The sequence below is a fragment of the Triturus cristatus genome, chromosome 5_2 (genome assembly GCF_964204655.1).
Source record: "Triturus cristatus chromosome 5_2, aTriCri1.1, whole genome shotgun sequence".
Taxonomy (NCBI): Eukaryota; Metazoa; Chordata; class Amphibia; order Caudata; family Salamandridae; genus Triturus; species Triturus cristatus.
This window is the reverse complement of record NC_140588.1, coordinates 1,068,251,353-1,068,271,481: the sequence shown is the minus strand read 5'-3', so window position 1 is coordinate 1,068,271,481 and position 20,129 is coordinate 1,068,251,353. Positions and strand designations below refer to the sequence as shown.

The 20,129-nt window shown below is 45.5% G+C and overlaps 1 protein-coding gene across 2 annotated transcripts in view; it reads right to left on the bottom strand.

Annotated features, from left to right (window-relative positions):
• RAB41 (RAB41, member RAS oncogene family) overlaps positions 1-20,129 on the bottom strand; it is a 586,928-nt gene that overhangs the window by 305,377 nt on the left and 261,422 nt on the right. Inside the window, exon 4 of one of the 2 annotated variants that reach the window (XM_085608359.1) lies at positions 14,162-14,270. In XM_085608359.1, the coding sequence (XP_085464485.1) occupies positions 14,162-14,270 (109 nt within the window). The remainder of the gene's footprint in view (positions 1-14,161; positions 14,271-20,129) is intronic. The other variant, XM_085608360.1, reaches the window with a different exon arrangement.

Genomic DNA, 20,129 nt, shown 5'->3' with positions numbered 1-20,129 from the left:
ATCTTTTTCTTTGCGATCCAAATACAACAGCTTCACTTTAGTAGAGTATATCATTTTGATTATCAGTCAGTCAAACAAACTTTATTCGACAGTCATAAAAGCGAGATACAAAACATGTTACTAAAAAGATAATTCGATATCATTGTACAAAAGAGCAAAACATGATTGTAGGGCTTATTTAAAAAATGCAATTAGATCATCATAGCATTTTAAAAAAAACATAAAATAATGTTAAACAAGCATTAAAAATGCAATAGGTCTCGCCTTTGATTAAGTTAAAGCCATTTGCTTTGCTAATGGTATTGTATAGCAAAGCAAATGGCTTTAACTTAATAAAATACGAGACATGATCGGATTTTCAAAAAGTGCGCGTGGTAAATGTAGTTTTTTTTTTTGCAGTACTGTGTTATATAATGCGAACTTGGGGTATAGTTGTATCGCAGACGGACACTTTCATTCATTGTTAGGAACAGGGAAATTTTGTGATTTACCCAGAATCACAAGATGGTGGAGTCTCCCGGTCTCCCGCCAAAACTCAAACCTGGTTTCCCTGCTTCAAAGTCGGCCGTCAAGCCAAACTGCCGGGAGGAATGGAGAATTGGGGAGCTGGAAGAGGGAGCCTCAGATGCACACACTCCTGGGGAAGTGGGGTTCCTTACACCAAGCATTACTTAGATGGGCCCTAACAAATTGCTTCGAGTAAAACATAAGAGGAAAGTTACCCAGCATTGCTTCGAGTTAGGTTGTAAGAGGGAAGCCTTTTACACGGTCTATGTGTTGGGAGTATCATGCCCAATCACTGCTTTAAATTGGGAAGAAGAAGGTACCCGTGCTCGCTTCAAGATGACCGAAAGGGCACACGTGTTGTAAAATACCACACACGTAAACAGCCTTGCGGGGTAGAAAGAAAATAACCCCCTCATGCTGCTTGACAGGCTGATGAAAAGCCCCCTCGCACATGAACTTAAGAGCGAGTATGAAGGGTGTCGCCACTAAACCACTACCCCCGAAAGAAATTTTAAGTGCAGATCCCCACGTCAACATCACATCGAGAGTGTAAAAGATGCGTTAGTTTGGTTGGATCACGAATTTAGAGAAGGAATTCTTCACGGATGTATACACCCAACTGTACCCATGTAAAGTGTGATCGGCCATAATGATCAGCAGTGAGGCGTGGCGCACCATGAGTGTTTCATCCTTATAGTGCAGTATAGATTATCCGGAGCCAGAATGGAAGTCCCAGACCGCGCAGAGCGTAGAGTGTACGCACAAACGTGAAGGTCTTTCTATGACCAGTGTGTGGTCACAGTATATTAACAGCAGAAGGCATTACAGTAAGGCGCATTTGCGGAGCTGAGTGTTCTCTATACGGTAGAATTTTGAGGTTGCAAACTGAGGTGCTTTGGGGGAGCTCTGAGTGAACTGATTATACGTATAAATGAAGTTACTGAAGTGAAGCGCCCTAAAAGACCTTTTTATGCCCTATGTGATGCTTATAGTGAAACGAGGCATTATTTATGTGACGTGCATTGACAAAGCAGTGTTAGGATGACCACTTTATTTTTTTTGTATTTTTATATAACGCGAACTCGACCCGAAGGTATTGGAGCGTTTTACATGAGCACCAGTTACGTTACACATTATATAAATAGTATAAAACAGTAGTGAGCATTGCAAGAGAGAGCCACACTCCCTGTGAGAAATATTGGTATAACTGTAGAAATACGCAGTGGAGTGAGGTGCATTGGTGGAGCTGCCTGCGATCCCGGTTTTGCAGCAGCAAAATGTACTATCGTCGGTTGCGTTGTCCGAGACCGGGGGAGGTTGTGGGGGGCGTTTTCGGGTATTGGAGGAGAGGGGTTATGATGGCTGGAGTGTTGGGAGACAGCTGCCTGCCTCTCTCTCGAGCCCATCCTGGACATCGCTGCCCTGCACAGGGGTGGTGGTCAGGCCTGTAACTTCCCCGTCACACGTATTTACAGTCCGCGCAGAGGGGGCGCTGGGATCCTCAGGCTCGCCCTGCTCCTAGCAGTGAGCCCAGCGGGATCCTGGGGCAGAGTTCTCACCCCCCACCTCCCCCCCGTTGCGCTGCCCGGGGTCTATGGGAAACAAGCACTCGCCAGGCAGAGCGCTTTACATGAGCACAAGTTACGTTACACATTATATAAATAGTAGAAAACACTAGTGAACATTGCAAGAGAGTGCCACACTCCGTGTGAGAAATATTGGTAGAACAGTAGCAATACGCAGTGGAGTGAGGTGCACTGGCGGAGCTGCCTGCGATCCTGGTTTTGCAGCAGCAAAATTTACTATCGTCAGTTGCGTTGTCCGAGACGGTGGAGGTCGAGGGGGGTGTCGGGTAGTGGAGGAGAGGGGTTATGATGGCTGGAGTGCGCGTTCGCCAGGCAGCTACGGTTTAGCGAGATGCAAAAATAAACATGCGGCGAAGCTTGTCTTTATGGGGCCATGTGTTTCAAACACATGACCCCAAAAGATAAGAAACCTTTTACGACGGGAGGAAGTCAGACGAGCCCGTCCAAGTGGGCCGTCTTAAAAATGGAAAAGTCTACGTCACAAAGTGCTCTTTCCCAATGGCTGGCCACCGTTTAGCATAAACGGTGACGCCAGCCAATGGGAAAGAGGGGTGGGGCTTGAAGCCCTTACAGAATTCCTTCAATCATTAAATCTAGCCAAGCGAGCTGCGCATGTGCGCAGAAACGCTAGCGGAGACCTAAAAAGCATGAATAGCTATCACTAAGAACAACCGCTAAAACCAAGTACCATTACAATTCTCTACTACGAGGTACTAAGCTTTGGTCCTGACGTATAGGGCCAGCATTACTAGATTAGGTACAATTTGGCCAAAGTGTAGTTATAGATCTCCAAATACAGGTGCAAAATAGCATATGTTAGATGGAAAGGGAGTGTGACCTTATGGCCCATGACCAACCTAAAAATTTAGCTACAGCTGTAATGATTGGGATAGTATGTAAAATTCTTCCCGCTTCTTCGCTCCTTCTGGTGCTGAGTAATTTACAAATTGGCACAAGCCATGCCTGACGTGGAGCGGCATAAGCTGGGCAGACAAACAGCATATGTGCCACCGACTCCTTTTGGGTCTGGCATAGAGGGCACATGTTATCACATGATTTAGACCACCTAGCTGTAAAAACTCTAGTGGGTAATTAACCCACCCTAAACTGAAAATATAGTTTTCTGTCATGTGGTTTAGCTATTATGTCCCAGTATGAGTCAGTTTGGCATCCAAAAACTTTCCTGTGAGAGATGATGACACACTGTTTCTTAATGTTTTGTGCGTGATCATCTCCCAATATTTTTCTTTCAGGATCTTTTTGGAAGAAAAGCAAGCTGTGTCTGGCTTTTCCCATAGTGTCATCATACCTATGTTTATTAAGGCATCTCTAATTTCTCTCAACCATCTTATTTTGTGAAATGTGTCAGCCCTTATTATGTGCATGAAGCCCTCAGAATAATAATTCAGTTCTGGTGTGGTCCAAAGTCTGCACCAGTATAGTAAGGGGCGTAGTTTAGCGACCTCAGCCAGAGGCTTTCTTCCTAGATCATACAGTACAGGACACACTGGTGTGCTTTGGGGGAGGGATGTGATGTTGTGCAAAAACCTATTTTCTGCGATGGTAAGGTTAGACAGGGTTTCATACCCCCAAAGATCTGCTCCATAAAGTGCAGAATTGACCACCTTCATGTTATATACTTGGAGCACTCGGCAAATTGGTTTAGTCAGTGAGGTATTATACTCCCGGTTTAACACTCCAGACAATGGTCGATGCTTGAGTGTTGCCAGGTCAATCTGCTGCTTCCATTTTAGGTCACTTTGGATGTTAACCCCCAGATAAGTAAATGCTTTAACTTGCTCCAATGGGCGGTTGTTCATTATTATTTTACTTTTAAAAGCTCTACGAGGGCTAAAAGACATAAATTTTGTCTTCGACATGTTGAATTCCAGTCCGCGAGTGGTGCAAAATTCTTCAAAATTTATCAGGGCCCGCTGGACACCACTCGGGGTCTTTGAAATAATCAACGTGTCGTCCGCGAACATTAAAATCTGTATTTTATTGCCAGCAAGTGACGGGGCATCGGTGGGCTTTACTTCCATATGATTTACAATACCATTGATGAAAAGGGAGAATAGGGTCGGTGCCAACACACAACCCTGTCGTACACCTCTCTCTACTGGGAAAGAGCTGGTAACCATGCCCTAGGAACCCAAACAAATTTTAGCATCGTTTTCTTTCTGCAATCTCACAACTAGTGTGAGTAATTTAGGAGGAATCCCCATTTCACGCAAGATTGCCAAAAGTTTAGAACGGGGGACAAGATCAAATGCTGATTTTAAGTCAACAAAGGCAGCATAGAGGCTGCCTTTGCCCAGGGCTACCGTCTTCCAATGCAGCAGAGTGAAGTGAAACACCTGGTCAATGGTGCTGGTGTATGCCTGAAAGCCTGCCTGCATACAATGCTATTCTCATCAATCCACTCCTGGATCTTGTTAAGGATTAACCTACCCATTATCTTTTGTAGGGAGTCTATCAGGCTAATGGGCCTATAGTTACCTGGTTGTGTTCTTTCTCCCTTCTTGTAAATGAGGATTATTTCTGCCCCTTTCCACGAATCTGGTATAGGGGCTCCTTTCGCAACGGAGTTGGCCAGCAACAAGATGTACCTGCTCCATCTTGGTTTGTCATATAGGAACATATCTGCAGGCACACCATTTGGGGCCAGGCGCTCTCCCTCCTACTACAGTTCCCAGTGCTACATTGACATTGGTACTATTGAATGCCTCTTCTTGGCATAGCACATGGATGGGATCCTCCGAATTTAGCTCACTATCAATGCTGGCATACTGTGGTTTGAAGAATTTGACCCAATCTTCCTGTGCTACATGGTTGTGTGGGTATTCCGGCTGACCTCCTCTATCCCACTTTACTATGTTCCAAAACGTTTTACTATCTCTCCAGGCGCACGCCTCACTGAGGCCCTGCCATCTTTTCTCATCCCATGATTTTCTGGCCTTTTTCTGGGTGCTCTTATAAACCTGTATGGCTACTCGCACAGTAGAGGGCTCCCCCTTTTTGATTGCTGTCCCAAATGATTCTCTGGCCTGCCTACATTCTTTGTTGAACCAGGAGCTGGCTTTCTTCTTTACTGTTTTATTAGGCTTGCAGCGCTTGGAAAAATGTGTGCGTGAGTGAAGAATTCATTGTGAATCTGGGTGGTAAGCTCTAGTGCTGCATTCATAGGCGTAATAGACTAACTCTATCAAAGCATTATCTATTTCCTTGGTAATGTTAGCCATGGATTCTGGCTTTTCTACTAATCTTGTCCACTTTAGGCGCCTCATGTCGTTGGTGGGGACTACATCACAAGGGTAGAGGTCACTCCTATTCTGTGTGGATATCTGCTATCGCCACAAACCCAAGGTTGCACACAAGGGGTTGTGGTCACTCTATAACCGATCCTTAACTACCTTGTCACCAAGTGTGTGCCATAGATTCAGACAAATTAGTATATAGTCTATACGACTGGCCATTGATCCCTTATACTAAAGGTATTTGCCCCTAATCTATCTAGTGGGGTCCCGCCATTTGCAGCGCGAAAGCCCTTTCCTAGGCAGATGGAATTAATCTGTATGGCCACGTCAGTCCATTTTTTTATGGGTGCCAGCTCCAACTTCGGTATGGCCCACTGCGCATCTTCTTCCTCCAGCAGGTTACTTTCCTCGTTATCAAGGGGCTCGAAAGTGGTATTAAAATCACCCACAATGATAACATTCGTATCTGCTGATTATTTATCAAGGAGGTCGCTGAGCGCTGCTATAACTTTCGACTTCCTCCCTCTAGTTCCTCTTGCATATACATTGTAAATATCTACGTGCTCCAGGGGGTCAAAATTCAGGGGTAAGGCCTGGATGCCATTATTCATAATCGGGAGCTCCTCTATGATGATGCCTAGTTCTTGTCGCACCCAGATTGTCAATCCCCCTGATGGGCGACCTTTATTCCCTCTCACGGCTGGAATGTGATCGTTTAGATATCCTACACGAAATTGTGGAGCCATGAGCCAAGTTTCTTGAAAAAGGCAAATGTCGTGACCTTCAATAAAGGCATGCCATTCTGGGGAAGTTTTGAACCCAACCCTGCTATATTCCATAAGAGTGTTCCCCATTTGGAATTATTGCAAGATGGCGATGGGCCCGATAAATCCGCAGGATGCGTGCAGCTAGATTCCCTGTAACTCTCCTTTGAAAGTGGAGGTGTGTTAATCCTTCCTGAGAGCCCAGCGCGCCCATCGTCATCAATACCAAGAAGGTAAGTAGTAGGTGGACTACCCCTTTTATTTTGTGTGTCTCCCTTATCACCTACATTTGTTATGAACGAGCCTCCTAGTCAGTCAATATTCTCCAATGTGGAACAACCCAGCCGCATTGCTGGCGACTGTCCAATGGGGTCCCTAGACTGGCTACTCAGCGGAGCCTGTCCAAACTGAATGAATGATGAGTTGGGGGAACAAGTATGAAACTCGAGGGTAAAAAGATTGTCGACTAGATCCTTCCTACTAAGGGTGATTTCGATGCAGTATGACAGTTGGGTGGAAAAAGAAAGTCTGCGCGCCCTAATAATATCCTCCCTAACCACAGAGCGGCAACCCCTAACATGCCTAATCCAGTGAATGGCTTTGTTTGTTAGAGAATCCGCGTGTTCTATGCCTTTGCTGGTATCTAGCTTGCGGACGTTTACCATGTAGATTCTATGCATGCTGTATGCTTTATCTGCATTCTGACCCCCCCCCCCCCACCCCGTGTGTGTGTTACTCTGCAGTTTTTGAACCTGGAGGGGGTAAATCCCTCTACCACCCAGAGGATGGTTTTTGGGGTTTTCTGTGATAGTCGGGTTTGCAGTGTGGTAGGCAGTAGCGTTTGTGTTAGTATTGTTCGCCCGTTTAGGGATAGGTAATAATGGTGCCAACTTTTTGGGCCTCGCCACCTCAGAATACAGGCGATCACCTATGTTATTGCCGCCATTTGGAGGATTAACATTTTCTCTATCTGCAACGGACGTTTGGCTAGGTGGTAAGGGGTTAGTAGGTCCGATGTTAGTGCATTCAGGGCAAGAAGGATTCGGTTTCATTAAAAGTGTAACCATTGTGGATAGATCCTCAATCACCACTTTCATAACCCCTATTTCAGCCCTTAACGATTGCACCAACTCAATTACCTCCTGGGGGTCTGCAGTGTGGATCTCTACCGTCCCTACTGTTTTTACTAGGGGTGCCTCAGGTACCTAGGGCGTCACTTCCTCTGTGGCGTTGGATAACACCATATACCTATTTGTACATATGATTAGAGGATCAATATGTTGGGGAATATTATCTTCTATTGTGACAGGAGGGCTGGAAAGATTAATATCTTCTGCAGTAATAGAAGAGCTAGGGCGGTATTTACGGGAAGAGGGACCACCCATCTTTCCCTGATTCTGTTCCAACTCACCAATTTTGGGACCGAGCCCTTTTTTATGTGTTTTGAGGAACATGTCTGGGATAGCAAGGTGTTGGTTTGGGCTTCCACTATTAGTTTGTATAGATCTGGATGGGGTCTTTTTCCTACCTGCTCTCACGTTTGGATCAACTGTTAGTATATCCTCACACTCCTCAATGAGCGTGTCAATCCTGTCCATTACACAGTTGTTACCAGCTTGTTTTGGATACTTTTCTTCCCTTGCGCTGTCTACCGCTATTGCCCTCTTCGCCACCGCTGCCTTCCATGGACTTTCTTTTCCCATGATTCAAACGTGTGACAAAGAAAAAACAGAAAAATATATAAATAAATAGGAACAGGCACCAGGACTAGGACAAAGTCTATCACCACAGGCTGACCAGTGTTTGATACAATCAAACCATGCGCCCAGAGTTCTACACGTTAGTTAGCAGACCGTAGGGATAGCGTTGAATTTCTACGATCAAGATCCAGCTCAGTCCATCACACAGAAACAAATGAGGGGACAATAAAAAAGGACACACAGTACCTCTACAACAGGAGGGGAATCGCCAGTGTAGTCCAAGCCCAAGGGGCAGATGACAGAAGGATGGCCCAGCCCGGCCTTTTCCGGTCAATGACGGGCCCGCCCTTGGCCCAGGCTTTGCCCGGATTTATGTGCCTCCGGCGCACAGGATGTTGACAGTGCCTCCAGGCGCAACAGGCAGCAGGGCAGTCTGGGATCTGCAGTCCCACCCCCCCCCCCCCCGTAGAACAATCTGAGTGCCGGTGTTGAAATGAAGTACTGTACCATTTGTCAGAATAGATGCAACTTGAATATAGGTCAGATGAAGTAGGTCACACATTGGAAAGGAGAGCAGACATTTATGTGATGTTGTCTAATGACGTTTTATGAGGATGCCAAGGGAGCATGCTTCAGAGATGCATTACACAACGTATAACAGAAGCGCATTGCAGAGGTGCACTTCAAACCTGTGCACTTTTCATAAAGGCTTTATGGATACTAATATCTGAGTTGTGTGAGTCTTTTCAATCTTCTAAAAGGTCTTTCACTTTGGAATTTCAACTTTGTGCAACTTCAAGCCAGCGTATTCTTTGCATTGAAAAAGAGACTCGCTTGAGCAGAAAATGCCGCACAGTGGTATCTTGTGAGACTAAGTGCACACTTGCTTAAAAAACGTCGTGCAAAATTATGTTATGAGAAAGGGTGCAATTCCTGAAATTTGACCAGCGTATTTAATATTTCACCCTTGCTTTTTTAAGACCCTGTGTCCTATCCAGAAGTCAACTTGTGGCAATGCCCATTGCTGCAAAAAAAAGCTTTCGAATGAATTGATTGTACAATATCTGTTATGAAGTAATCCTATACAGTACGAACATGATTGTGAAGAAAATGTTGCATCAAATGTTGAAATGCAAAATAAATGTTTTGGATCTACAATACAAAAACAAGATTTATTCATGAATCATTGAAGTACAACATCACCGTTGTGCATGCTTGAGTCCTGGATCTTACTCCTGGCCACTTTTTTGATCACTTTTTAGGTTTCACATTCTTCGCTATCTATACTCTGTGCTCCGATGCGCTAGTCCTTATCCAAGTTCCGTAGGTATGCAATTTCCTATAAGGCTTTACCTGTAAGCCACGAAGTAACTATGGCAACCAGGGACTAGACATTCACCTGTGCCAGTGTATGTCCTCCCGTGTTAATTACTGTTACACAAAAAGTAACCCACGAACCAGTGAAGGGTGTTCACTAGTTCTCACACTTAACCCTGGACGGATAGATATGGGAAGATCCTATACGAAGCAATTAGTAATTAACCACTAGGGAGTGGGGAAGGAAACACTTCCTTTTGTTTATATTACCCTCACACACCCTAGTGGTGCCATGCTTCATCATCGGGTCACCCTGACCCCTATAAGTCAGGGTGGGCTCGGCCGTTTTCCAGGGAGCTCTTGCTAAAAAATAGCCAGGGGGAGTTAAAGATTAAAAATCCGCAAGCAGATCCTGGTATCCCTTTATTCTTGGATCTGCCAGGGATATTAAAATGTTAAATATGGTGGGGGTTCAATGGGATTTTAATAGTCCTGTGACCCTAGTGCCAACATGTTTCAGTCCTTGATTGGCCCATAAAGGTCCTGGAGTTTCATCAGGGAAAACGAGAGGTGTCCTCTCTGGTAAGAGTGAAAAAGGGGAATTCCCTATTCTACATTAAAATCTCAAGGGCAGAAAGCTGCGCCTTAGAGCGAACCGACCTATTTAGAAATTTCTTTACTCCATATGTAAGAGAAAAGAAAAAAGATGGTCATAGTATAACACTGTAGTATACACTCGGCTCTTCCCATGTGTGATGTGCTTGTGGTAACACCCATGCTGTCAAGATGATTGGGTGTGCCAGTGACATCACTCAACATACCTAAATAGTATGTGTAGCCAGTAATTTATAACAATACCACACGCAACTAGGTGGTACATATTGTGATGTGGCGATAAAGATCGCAATCTGTCAGTACTCACACTTCTATGTGTGTGTGGTCACTTAAAAAGTCACTCCAAACAAACCACACCATGCTCAAGTCACTTGCTGCAGTTATTCATTCATACCATTAATTCGCAACTTTCTCCCATATCCCTCTTTGGGAGAGCATATGCATCACTGAGGACTCAGGAATCAAGGGGTAGCCCTTTAGTCAAACTCAGTCGGTATTCAAGACATGCGCCGTAGGCAACAGAGACCAGCATAGACAAGAAAGAAAAATAAACAAAGAGGCACAAAAAATGCCATGTATGTATTATCTTGTAATGTGGTTCAATCAAGCCGTACCTGTATTGTAGGATTTGTGTCTGTCGGTCCCGTATACTTACACCATCAAGGGTCCTGCCCCGCGTTCATACCTATTGTATCCGAGTCCGCGGGCTTGTGCCTCGATGTGCGGTATGTGCCGGATTAAATTGCCGGTGCTTTCGCGGAGAAACAGGATTCTGGCACGCCTACTTGGGCGAGTCATAACAAATGAGTGCCGAAGTTAGCAACACGTCTAATGCGTTAAGGAATGATGGGTAATGTAGTCCCGTGTGTGCTTTGTATCGGAACCAATGTTTATTTAAAACAAGGTTCATAAACTGGGGGAAAAAACTTTAAGAATGGAAGTCCCTGCAAGTGTGGTACTCTATCCTTATTATTTGACATTCTCATATAGTTCTAATGTGCGAACAGCGCGACGTTTAAATATCATTGCATTTACCGCGCTGAGAGTTTCTTTTGAACCAATGCAACTTTATTAATGGCATGGTCATGCACTTGTGTTATGCATTAAGCGTGTTGGTTATATCACGCTGAGATTTGCTGTACTGCTGCAACTGTATTGTTGTACTAAGACGGTGTCAATCCATTCAAAGTTCTTTTGCGAAGAGTGTTACGTGGTGAAGATACCACGTAAAGAGGTGCAATTTAATTTTTTTTGTGTGAAAAGCCTATGTATTTGTGGTAATGTTTCAGGCTGGAATACTATTCTCAGGTACTAGTTCAGTATTGTTATTCATACCTGAAGGATCAAATGATCATGTGTTCGGCCTATCTCAATTGGAAGTGATGGTCTTGGGTGCTACTAAGGTGGCCACTCTATAATGTACTTGAACAATTCAGCACTACATCTATAATGAGTCATCTCTGATGTAGTTGATTCCATAGGATGGAATCATTAAGCCCAATCTCGTGGGTTTTTAACAGGTAGACCCAACGTTGTTCACGCTCTAGAAGTCTCTTGGTCAACTTACCACTGCCTTTGACTTTCTCAATGATGGTCCATTTAATGTCGTTGTCATTATGACTTTCTCCAGGTAATGAGTGGTAAGTTTAGTTGCTGTTATCGACCGTCTTGTGGTGCTGCGATGCTCGCTAATGTGATCCTTTATTTTCCTGTTTGTCATCCCAATGTACATCAATTGACACGGGCATTTGATCATATAAACAACGTTGTCACTATTACAATTCGTGTGAGTACGTTGTTCTCACGGTGAAATTGTCACCTATTAGATTTTTTCTTTGCATCTGGTCATCATTTTAGAACGTAACAAGCAGGACTACAAATCGCAAAATACAATAGTAATTGATGTATTCATTCCTGCAACTGGAAATCCTGAAAGCTCCCCTGACACTCGTTCAGCCACTCTCATGGAAGAGTCACAAAGACAACTGTTTCTCTATATTCTCCTGTAAACGATCCAAACACGCACTCCTGCCAGGACATTTTACCATATAACACTACTCGCATTAAACAGTGCTTAACACCACAAATAATTTAATAAGAAGGAGATTAGAGTAAACTATGAGCAAACGAAAGTAGATAAAAAACAAAAAAGCATCCATAATAATTAGCATAGTGCCTTTAAAATTTGTACCGAAGAGAAGCAGGCACTAGCCAATGCAAACAACAAAACATTGCTATGCAGTGATTCAGCAAGCAGAGAATTACCAAATTATACTTATGTTGAAGAAAAGAAAAAGAACAATGGCCCCATGTACCATTACAGATACAGTTTCAGTTTATTTATGTCTTTATTTCGATTAACAAAGAATCATAACAGACAACGTGCTTCAATAGAACATGTAGCTTAGCACAGTACCACAATGACCACTGTATACAAAAACAGTAAAAACCGTTAAAATTACCTAAAAAACAAAATTAAAAGTTGCATACAATATATTATCTCAGATTAACTGAAGAATCAGATTATAAATCATAAACCGGCGTAAAAGACAGTAAGCAAATTTGAACATAATACATTTGGATTACTGTCGATTATGACAATTTGATAAAATAGCTGCTACAAAAAGGGGCAGAGACTATGTATTGCGGGAAAGGTTGTGTTAACAAGCCCTAAACTTTCTTGTTCGAATAACCCACAACCAGCTAAAAAATTTGGCCACTGCTATGACAATAGAGTCATCAGTGTTAGTTTTCAAAATCCTGAGAGCCTCCAAGGCAACTCTAATGCCCATATTCTTACAAACGGGTTACAGCCATTTGAGCCTAGGTGACCTATAGGCAGGGCATATAAAAAAACATGTGAGCTAGTGACTCAGTCTCGGCTGGACAAAAAGAACAATTATCATCCATAGGGGGGTGCCAGCTTTTAGTATACACTTTGATGGGAAGAGAACCCACCCTAAACTGATGATACAACTTTCTATCAGTTGGTCTTGTTATAATGTCCCAGTAGGATTCTAATTTAGGCTTGTGTTTAAGGTCAATAAAGACCCGGGTCAAAGAGCTGCAATGGTGCTGTGTAAATTGCTGCAATCTAACCATACTCCAATAGGCAGACTTCAAATCATTTTTAGCAGGAAAAACAGCGACTTCTGGGTCCACCCACAGTTTACTCATCCCCATTCTGATCAATGTATGCTTTAAATTCCTTATCCACGGTATTTTGGTTGTGGAACCCAACGCCCTAACTTCAGAAAAAGCTTGGGCATACGGAGTGAGCTCCGGAGTGGTCCAGAGACTTCTCCAGAAAGCTACCGGTCTAAACCGTGCCTGGTCCATAATTTTATTACATCCCAAATCCAAATGTAAAGGCCACAGTGGGGTAGACTGCGGAAGGCCCATCAATGCTCTTATTTTGAGCAGCAGCCAGGGAAGATAAATCGTTAAAACCCGTAAGTTCCGCCCCATACAACACTGCTGAATCTACTTTAAGGTTGTATATTTTAAGTGCGGATGCTGTGGGCTTAGTCTTAGATAGCCTATGCTCTTTTAACAATGCTCCAGAAAGTTGGGAATGTTTGAGTGTCAACAGGTCTATCTGGGATTTCCAACTCAGTTTCTTTCCCAGTGTTAACCCCAAATAGGTAAAGGTGTCAGTCTGTTCCAAGGGGACATTATTCACATGTACCCTCCCCCTCACAGCCTTTGACCTATGGAACACCATGAACTTCGTTTTGTCCACGTATACCTCAAGCTCATGATCGCGGCAGAAAACCCCGAAGCGCTCCAGGGCAACCTGTAGGCCTTTTTGAGTCCTGGAGAGCAACAGGGTATCACCCGCGAACATGAGCAGCGGTATTTTCATTCCTGCCAGCATAGGAGCATCAGTAGGCTGGGATATGAAATAGTGGACCACCCTGTTAATAAAAAGTGAAAACAGGGTTGGGGCCAGAACGCACCCTTGACGGACACCCATAGTTACCGCAAATCTTTTGGTAACATCCACATACAGTTACAGTATTTCACACAAGTGTGTACGCCTGGGAATATTAACACCCGCATTAATTTATCTCAGAAGAATATGACGTGTTTCTTTAGCTCATGGCCCGGTTTATGGCTACAGAAGAACAGATTTCCAAATCACCAATCAGGGCAGCATGATGGCTGTAACTGCCAAATACTGTGTTGATATTGTAAAACAGGAGTCTTTAGGGTAAGCCATGGAGTGTTGGATCCATGCCAGGTTTACTAGATAACAACCAATTATGTAAATTAGTTTGAGAGTATGCAAATTTATCGTAATGGGATAACCTATAAATTTGACAGATACATCCTTCCATGACCAATGTTAGCCACCATGGCATCAGTCTGTTTCCACGTGACTGGTTTATGAAAATGAAGAAAGCAGCACTCACTTGTGATGTCATAGACTACCACTGCGATGGTGGAGTCACGGATGTAGCTGGGAATAAGGCTGCGGAAGCGTTCTTGACCTGCTGTGTCCCAAAGCTGCAGTCGAACCTGCTGGTACCAGGCCCAGATGGAAGCAGAGAAACAGAAAGGCAACAGGATGGGAAAGAGAAAAAAAGGGAAGAAAGTGACCTTTAGAGAAATTTATAAATGGCTGACCTCTAAAATTCATACTGCTGCGGCATACATTACCAAGTCATTCCACTAATGCATTTCTAGCACTTCTCATACTTGAGCACACTAAGACATGAAAGGTTCTAGGCACACATATCAGGGCTCCAACCTGCCTTTTGCTGCTCATCAAACAAGTGTTAATCCAAGTAAAAACAACGAGTGCCCTCATGAAGCTAGGGTGGACATAGTGTAGGGTAGCTTATGGTAACCAGAACCTGAGGCTGTCTTGGGTGCGATGCTGGTGCTTCTCAGACATACTTTCAATGCATGAGTTTTCAGTTACCTCTTTTTAGGTTTATATATATCTCGCGCTTTTTATAGTGAGCAAGTTGTATTCTATACTTACATTAAGGGGCTTTGCATAACCCTCATTCAGCCATTGGCTACTGTTGCTTTGAAACCATCAGCCATTGCCTTGAGAAAAAGCGAATCACATCTCCGACCAGCAAACAGATGCATTTTAATCTCACTATTCTTTTATAGTCTATTTTAGTAAGTCTTTCTGTTGAGTAGCACAGGCTTTTATCTGGACTCACTCCCCATTGCAGCCAGGCAAACAAGCACTAGCTTGGTTACCAGTAGGTTTGGCGTTTGTGCACCACGCATACCCCTGATCCACACTCCATACAAACGTCCAACCTGCTGGTCTTGATAAAGCTGGTTATTAACTTCAGTATTCTGTGGACAGACTCCCATGCTGGGAGGCAGCTATCACAATGGAAATGGATTCTTTGACACATGGTTTACACAGATCTAATTGTTGAAGATGAACTGACCCACTGTCAGGTCCATTTCGGGTGGTGATAAGCGGCAAGCAAAGACTACTGCACCCCAACCGTGGCGGTTGTTTACCTCAGATGTCCTCGAGTTGGTCCTTCTATGGCTCTGCAAACTGGGACAAGTACAACCCCTTCAGCACTTGACTCTCATTGCTAGCAATGGAAAGCAGTAACAGGCTTCCTAAGGAGGTAATGCCAAAGGCTCAAGCTCAGCATTCAAACACACATTGGTATAATAAACGTCAGTCCAACCTAGTGCTTCTCTTTCAAGAACAAAAGTACTTTAATGCAGAATAGAACTAAATAGTACACATAGGAAAATATGCACAATGTAATCTAGTGTCCTGGGGCTAGTGTGAGTAGGCACAGGTGCAGGTTACCCCTATACGTTTGTGTCACCGCTCTCTTTTTACTTGGTTCACTGGAACCCACACAATGAGTCTCTTTCAGTTCTGTGAACAGCCCAGCACTTGGAAAGTTGCACAGGTCCTCTAATACTCATTCAATTACCCTCTTCTGGGCTGAGAATGAGTCTGCAGTTACTCTTGGCCTCCTCAGCGGTTGTACCTGGGTAATGCTGCTGTTTTAAGGGACGGCTGCTCAGGTGAGTACTGATCTTCTCATGGCTGGTCCGGTGAGTGTTCTAAGCAGCCCCACTTGGGCTGTTCAAGTTGGATCAATGCAATCAAGAACAGCCGACCACGAGCAGATGGTGAGGCTCCACACTGGTCTCGATGGTTGGGTATGGCTGCAGGGTCTCAGGTCGCACAGGTCTCAGGTTGGACAGTAGCACTGGTCCATGCTACGACTAGGTGCAGCCTAGCCATATCATGGTTTAAAAGGTTGGGATCATCACTGAGGTCAAGACACAACTTCACAGCTTGGGCTTCGCGGCTCAAGTCATGCTGCAGCTTCACAATGCACTCCAGAAATCATACTGGAGTGTCTGGCACCAACCTAAACCAGGGTGCACAGATAGCCCCCCACATTCCTCAAGTTCTGCAGGACCACTGCACCAGGGTCACGCTAAACCTTACTACTTCTTGATAGTCACTCCTCCTGAAGGGTAGGCAGACTACTTCCCCCTTTTAGCAGGCAAGCTGGCTTTTAGGTTCTTCAGGACAGATAATTCCCTATTGCAGCATGTGTGGACACAATGGGTGTCCCCTCTCGTCCAGGAAGCTGGCTGTCAGGCAGACACCAGCTTCGGTTGCACAGTATTCCTACGAGTACTCTGCAGCGCACTGCCTTCGTCTTAGAGAAGTTGGAGTTGAAGAACAAGTTACTTACCTTTGGCAACACATTATCTGGTAGAGACTATCTAGCTGCAGATTGCTTACCTTTTAATTTCCCAGGCGTTGGGCTGGATTCTGGAACTTTTGCTGAGCAATTCCTATTTGCTGGTGGCTCCATTCGGCTCTGCGTGACATCTGTGTTGGTATCATCAGTTATAACATTGCAGTGCCTATATAGGCCCCTCCCACATGCGCTGATGTAAGTACTTTTCATTTTTTCCACACCATAAGCTCAGAGCCACGAAGTAACTGACGTGGTCATGTGCAAAACTAGGGCCCTGAATGCGGAACAACCCTAGCCCTACAATATTAGTCCGCAAAGCGGGGAGCGATGGGTGGGGCTGTAAGGAATCTGCAGCTAGATAAGAGTTTCTACCAGATAATGCATTACTGAAGATAAGCAAATTGTTCATTTGATAGAGACTTCTAGCTGCAGATTCCTTACCTTTGAATTAGATACCCAAGCCATACCAACCCGGCGGTGGGTGCGGACCAATACCTTAAACTAGGAAGTCATGTAGGACCGAGAGGGCAAAGTGCCTGTCTCTGCGGACCTGACCATCCAGGCAGTAGTGTTTTGCAAACCTGTGTAATGAAGCCCTCTTTGCCGCCTGACAGATGTGTTGGATTGAGACAACCCGAGCCAAGGCTGCAGTCCCATCCTTTCCCCTCGTGGAATGGGCCCTTAATCCCTCAGAGGACTGCTTCTTTGCCAGGGCATAACAGATCTTGATGGAGAGAACGACCCAGCGAGTGATGGTCCTTTTCTGCACTACCCTTCACTTCTTCGCTCCCACGTACCCCACTAAGAGTTGATCGTCCACCCGAAACTCTTTTGTGCGGTCAAGGTAGAATGACAACGCTATTTTTAGGTCGAGACGGTGGAGACGCACCTCTTCCTTAGAAGGATGCGGGAGAGCAAAGGAGAGAAATGTGATGAACTGACCCAGATGGAAAGGAGTCACAACCTTTGGTAAAAAGGATGCTCGGGTGCAAAGTACCACCTTGTCCGGAAAGGACATCAGATAACGAGGCGAGCAAGATAATGCGTGCAGTTCACTCACCCTTCGGGCCGAAGTAATCGCCACCAAGAAGTCTGTTTTGATGGACAACAGCCGGAGGGGACAATTGTGTAAAGGCTCAAAGGGAGCACACATCAGATAGGTATGAACCAAATTAAGGTCCTACTGCCCCATAACAAAAGGACGTAGGTGGAAACAGGTGAGCCAGCCATTTTAGAAATCTATGTATAATGGGAGATTTGAAGAGAGAGGGCTGGTCTGGCAGCCGCAAAAAAAACAGACAGAGCAGAAAGGTAACCCTTGAGAGTTTCCAAGGCAGAGCTCTGCTGGGCAAGGATCAGAATGAACAAAAGGAGAGCAGAAAGAGGAGCAGAAAGAGGGTCAATAGACCTTGATGTACAGTATAAAACAAATTTCTGCCAACAGCAGGCGTATACGTCTTAGGGGAGGGCCGCCTGGCTACCAGAAGAACATTACATGCCTCCGGAGGGAGGTCAAAAGCTATCAACTGTCGCCGCTCAATCTCAACGCATGGAGGCGCAGAGTTGACAGGTTCGGGTGGAGAACCCTCCCCTGCTGCTGCGACAGAAGATCCTCCTGAAGGGGCAGCCTGATTGGAGGACCAATGCTCATTCCCAGAAGTTCTGGATACCACTCTCTCCTCGCCCAGTCCAGAGCCACAAGTATGACTTGGACTCAGTCGCTCCCGGTCTTCTTCAGAACCCTGGGCAGGAGTGGTGTGGGCGGAAAAGCATACAGCAGGCCTGAGCTCCACTCGTGACGAAAGGCATCGCCGAGTGATAGCCGCTGTGGAAAGTCCAACGCGCAGAACTGCTGACACTGCTCGTTCTCTTCGGAGGCGAACAAATCTAACCAAGGTTCTTCCCAATGCCTAAAAAGACCTTGCGCCACCTCCGACTGGAGACGCCATTTGTGATCCACTAGGCATCGACGGCTGAGTTTGTTCGCCCTGGCGTTCAGAAAACCTGCCAGGTGTTGAACCAGCAGGGTTATGCCCTGCTGTTCCAGCCATGTACAAAGATGCAAGGCCTCTCGACAAAGGGTCCACGACCGCACTCCGCCCTGTTTGTTGCAGTACCACATGGCGGTGGTGTTGTCCGTGAACACTTGCACCAGCTTCCCCTTGAGAGAGGGAAGAAATGCCTGCAATGCCATTCAAATCGCCCAGAGCTCCAACAAGTTTATGTGGAGCCCCGTCTCCGCCAGAGACCATTGTCCCTTGCTCTCCACCTCTCCCAGATGGCCGCCCTATCCCAGATGTGACGCATATGTCACAACTGTGAAATCTGGTTGGGGAAGTGAGAGGGGTCTGCCATTCACCCTATCGCAGTTTGTCAACCCCCACTGCAGATCTCTCGTAGCTCCTTCTGAGATCTGGACCAAGTCAGTGAGATTTCCTCGATGCTGTGCCCAATAGAACTTCAAGTCCCAATGCAAAGCTCACATACGCCACCTGACATAATTTACCAACAGTTTGCAAGAGGCCATGAAGCACAACAGCCTCAGAGTCAGTCTAATTGAAATCCAGGATAGAGGATAGAGGCTGAAACATTGGAATCATAACCGGAATATTCTGGACTTGCTGCTCGAGAGAATAGGCCCGAAACTGCACTGTTTCCAGAACTGCCCCAATGAAAGGGAGCATCTGACGAGACAGGTGCAACTTAGGCAGAGAACCCCAGCAAATGAAGGCGGTCCACCGTAGTCTCAAAGTGACAGGCGACTGCCTGGGGCGAGAACGACTTTAAATGCCAGTCGTCGAGGTAGGGGAAGACTGACACCCCTAAACTGCGCAGATGAGCTGTGACCACCCCCATCACCTTAGTGAACACCCGAGGGGCACTGGTAAGGCCGAAGGGGAGCATGATAAACTGAAAGTGCTTGCGGCCTACCTTGAACCGCAAGTAACGCCTGGGGTCCGGCAGGATGGGGATGTGACATTACGCGTCCTGCAAGTCCAATGCTACCATCCAGCCTTCTAGGTCGAGGACAGACAAGACCTCTTGCACTTCTCCTTATTGAGGAAGAGATAGATGGTTTGAAGATCTAAAATGGGCCCCAACCCTTTGTTCTTCTTCAGAATCAGAAAGAAGCGGGAGTAACAGCCACCATCTACTTCTGAAACAGGGACCCTTAACTTCCTCTTGGAGCAACCTTAAATGATCCTCTGTCACCCGTTCCTGATTTGGCAGAATGAGAGGAGGAAAAGGGAGGAAAGGCAGAGAATAGCCCTCCTGGACGATCTGCAAAACTCTCTTGTACGAGATTATGGATCTCTAGTAGGGGAGATGATGAAGAATTCTCCCACCAACTGAAGTAGTGTGGTCCTGCAGAGTCAGCCTAGGAGTGCTTGGAGGCAGTGGCTGCCGGGGGCAATGTGGCCGACGTCTTCTGGCCTCCATTCCTGGTTTAGAATACACTGTGTCCACGTCCTCGCATGGCTTGGGCAGTCTGTGTAGGACGGTGGCCGGTATAGGGGTGACATGGCTGGAAACCCCTTCCGTTGCCACGAAAGGAACACTGGCCACGAGGAGTGGAGGAGATGGCCAGGGATCTGGCCGTAGCTCGAGAGTCCTTGAACCTTTTCCCCAAAAAGATAGGTTCCATCAAAGAGCATGTCAT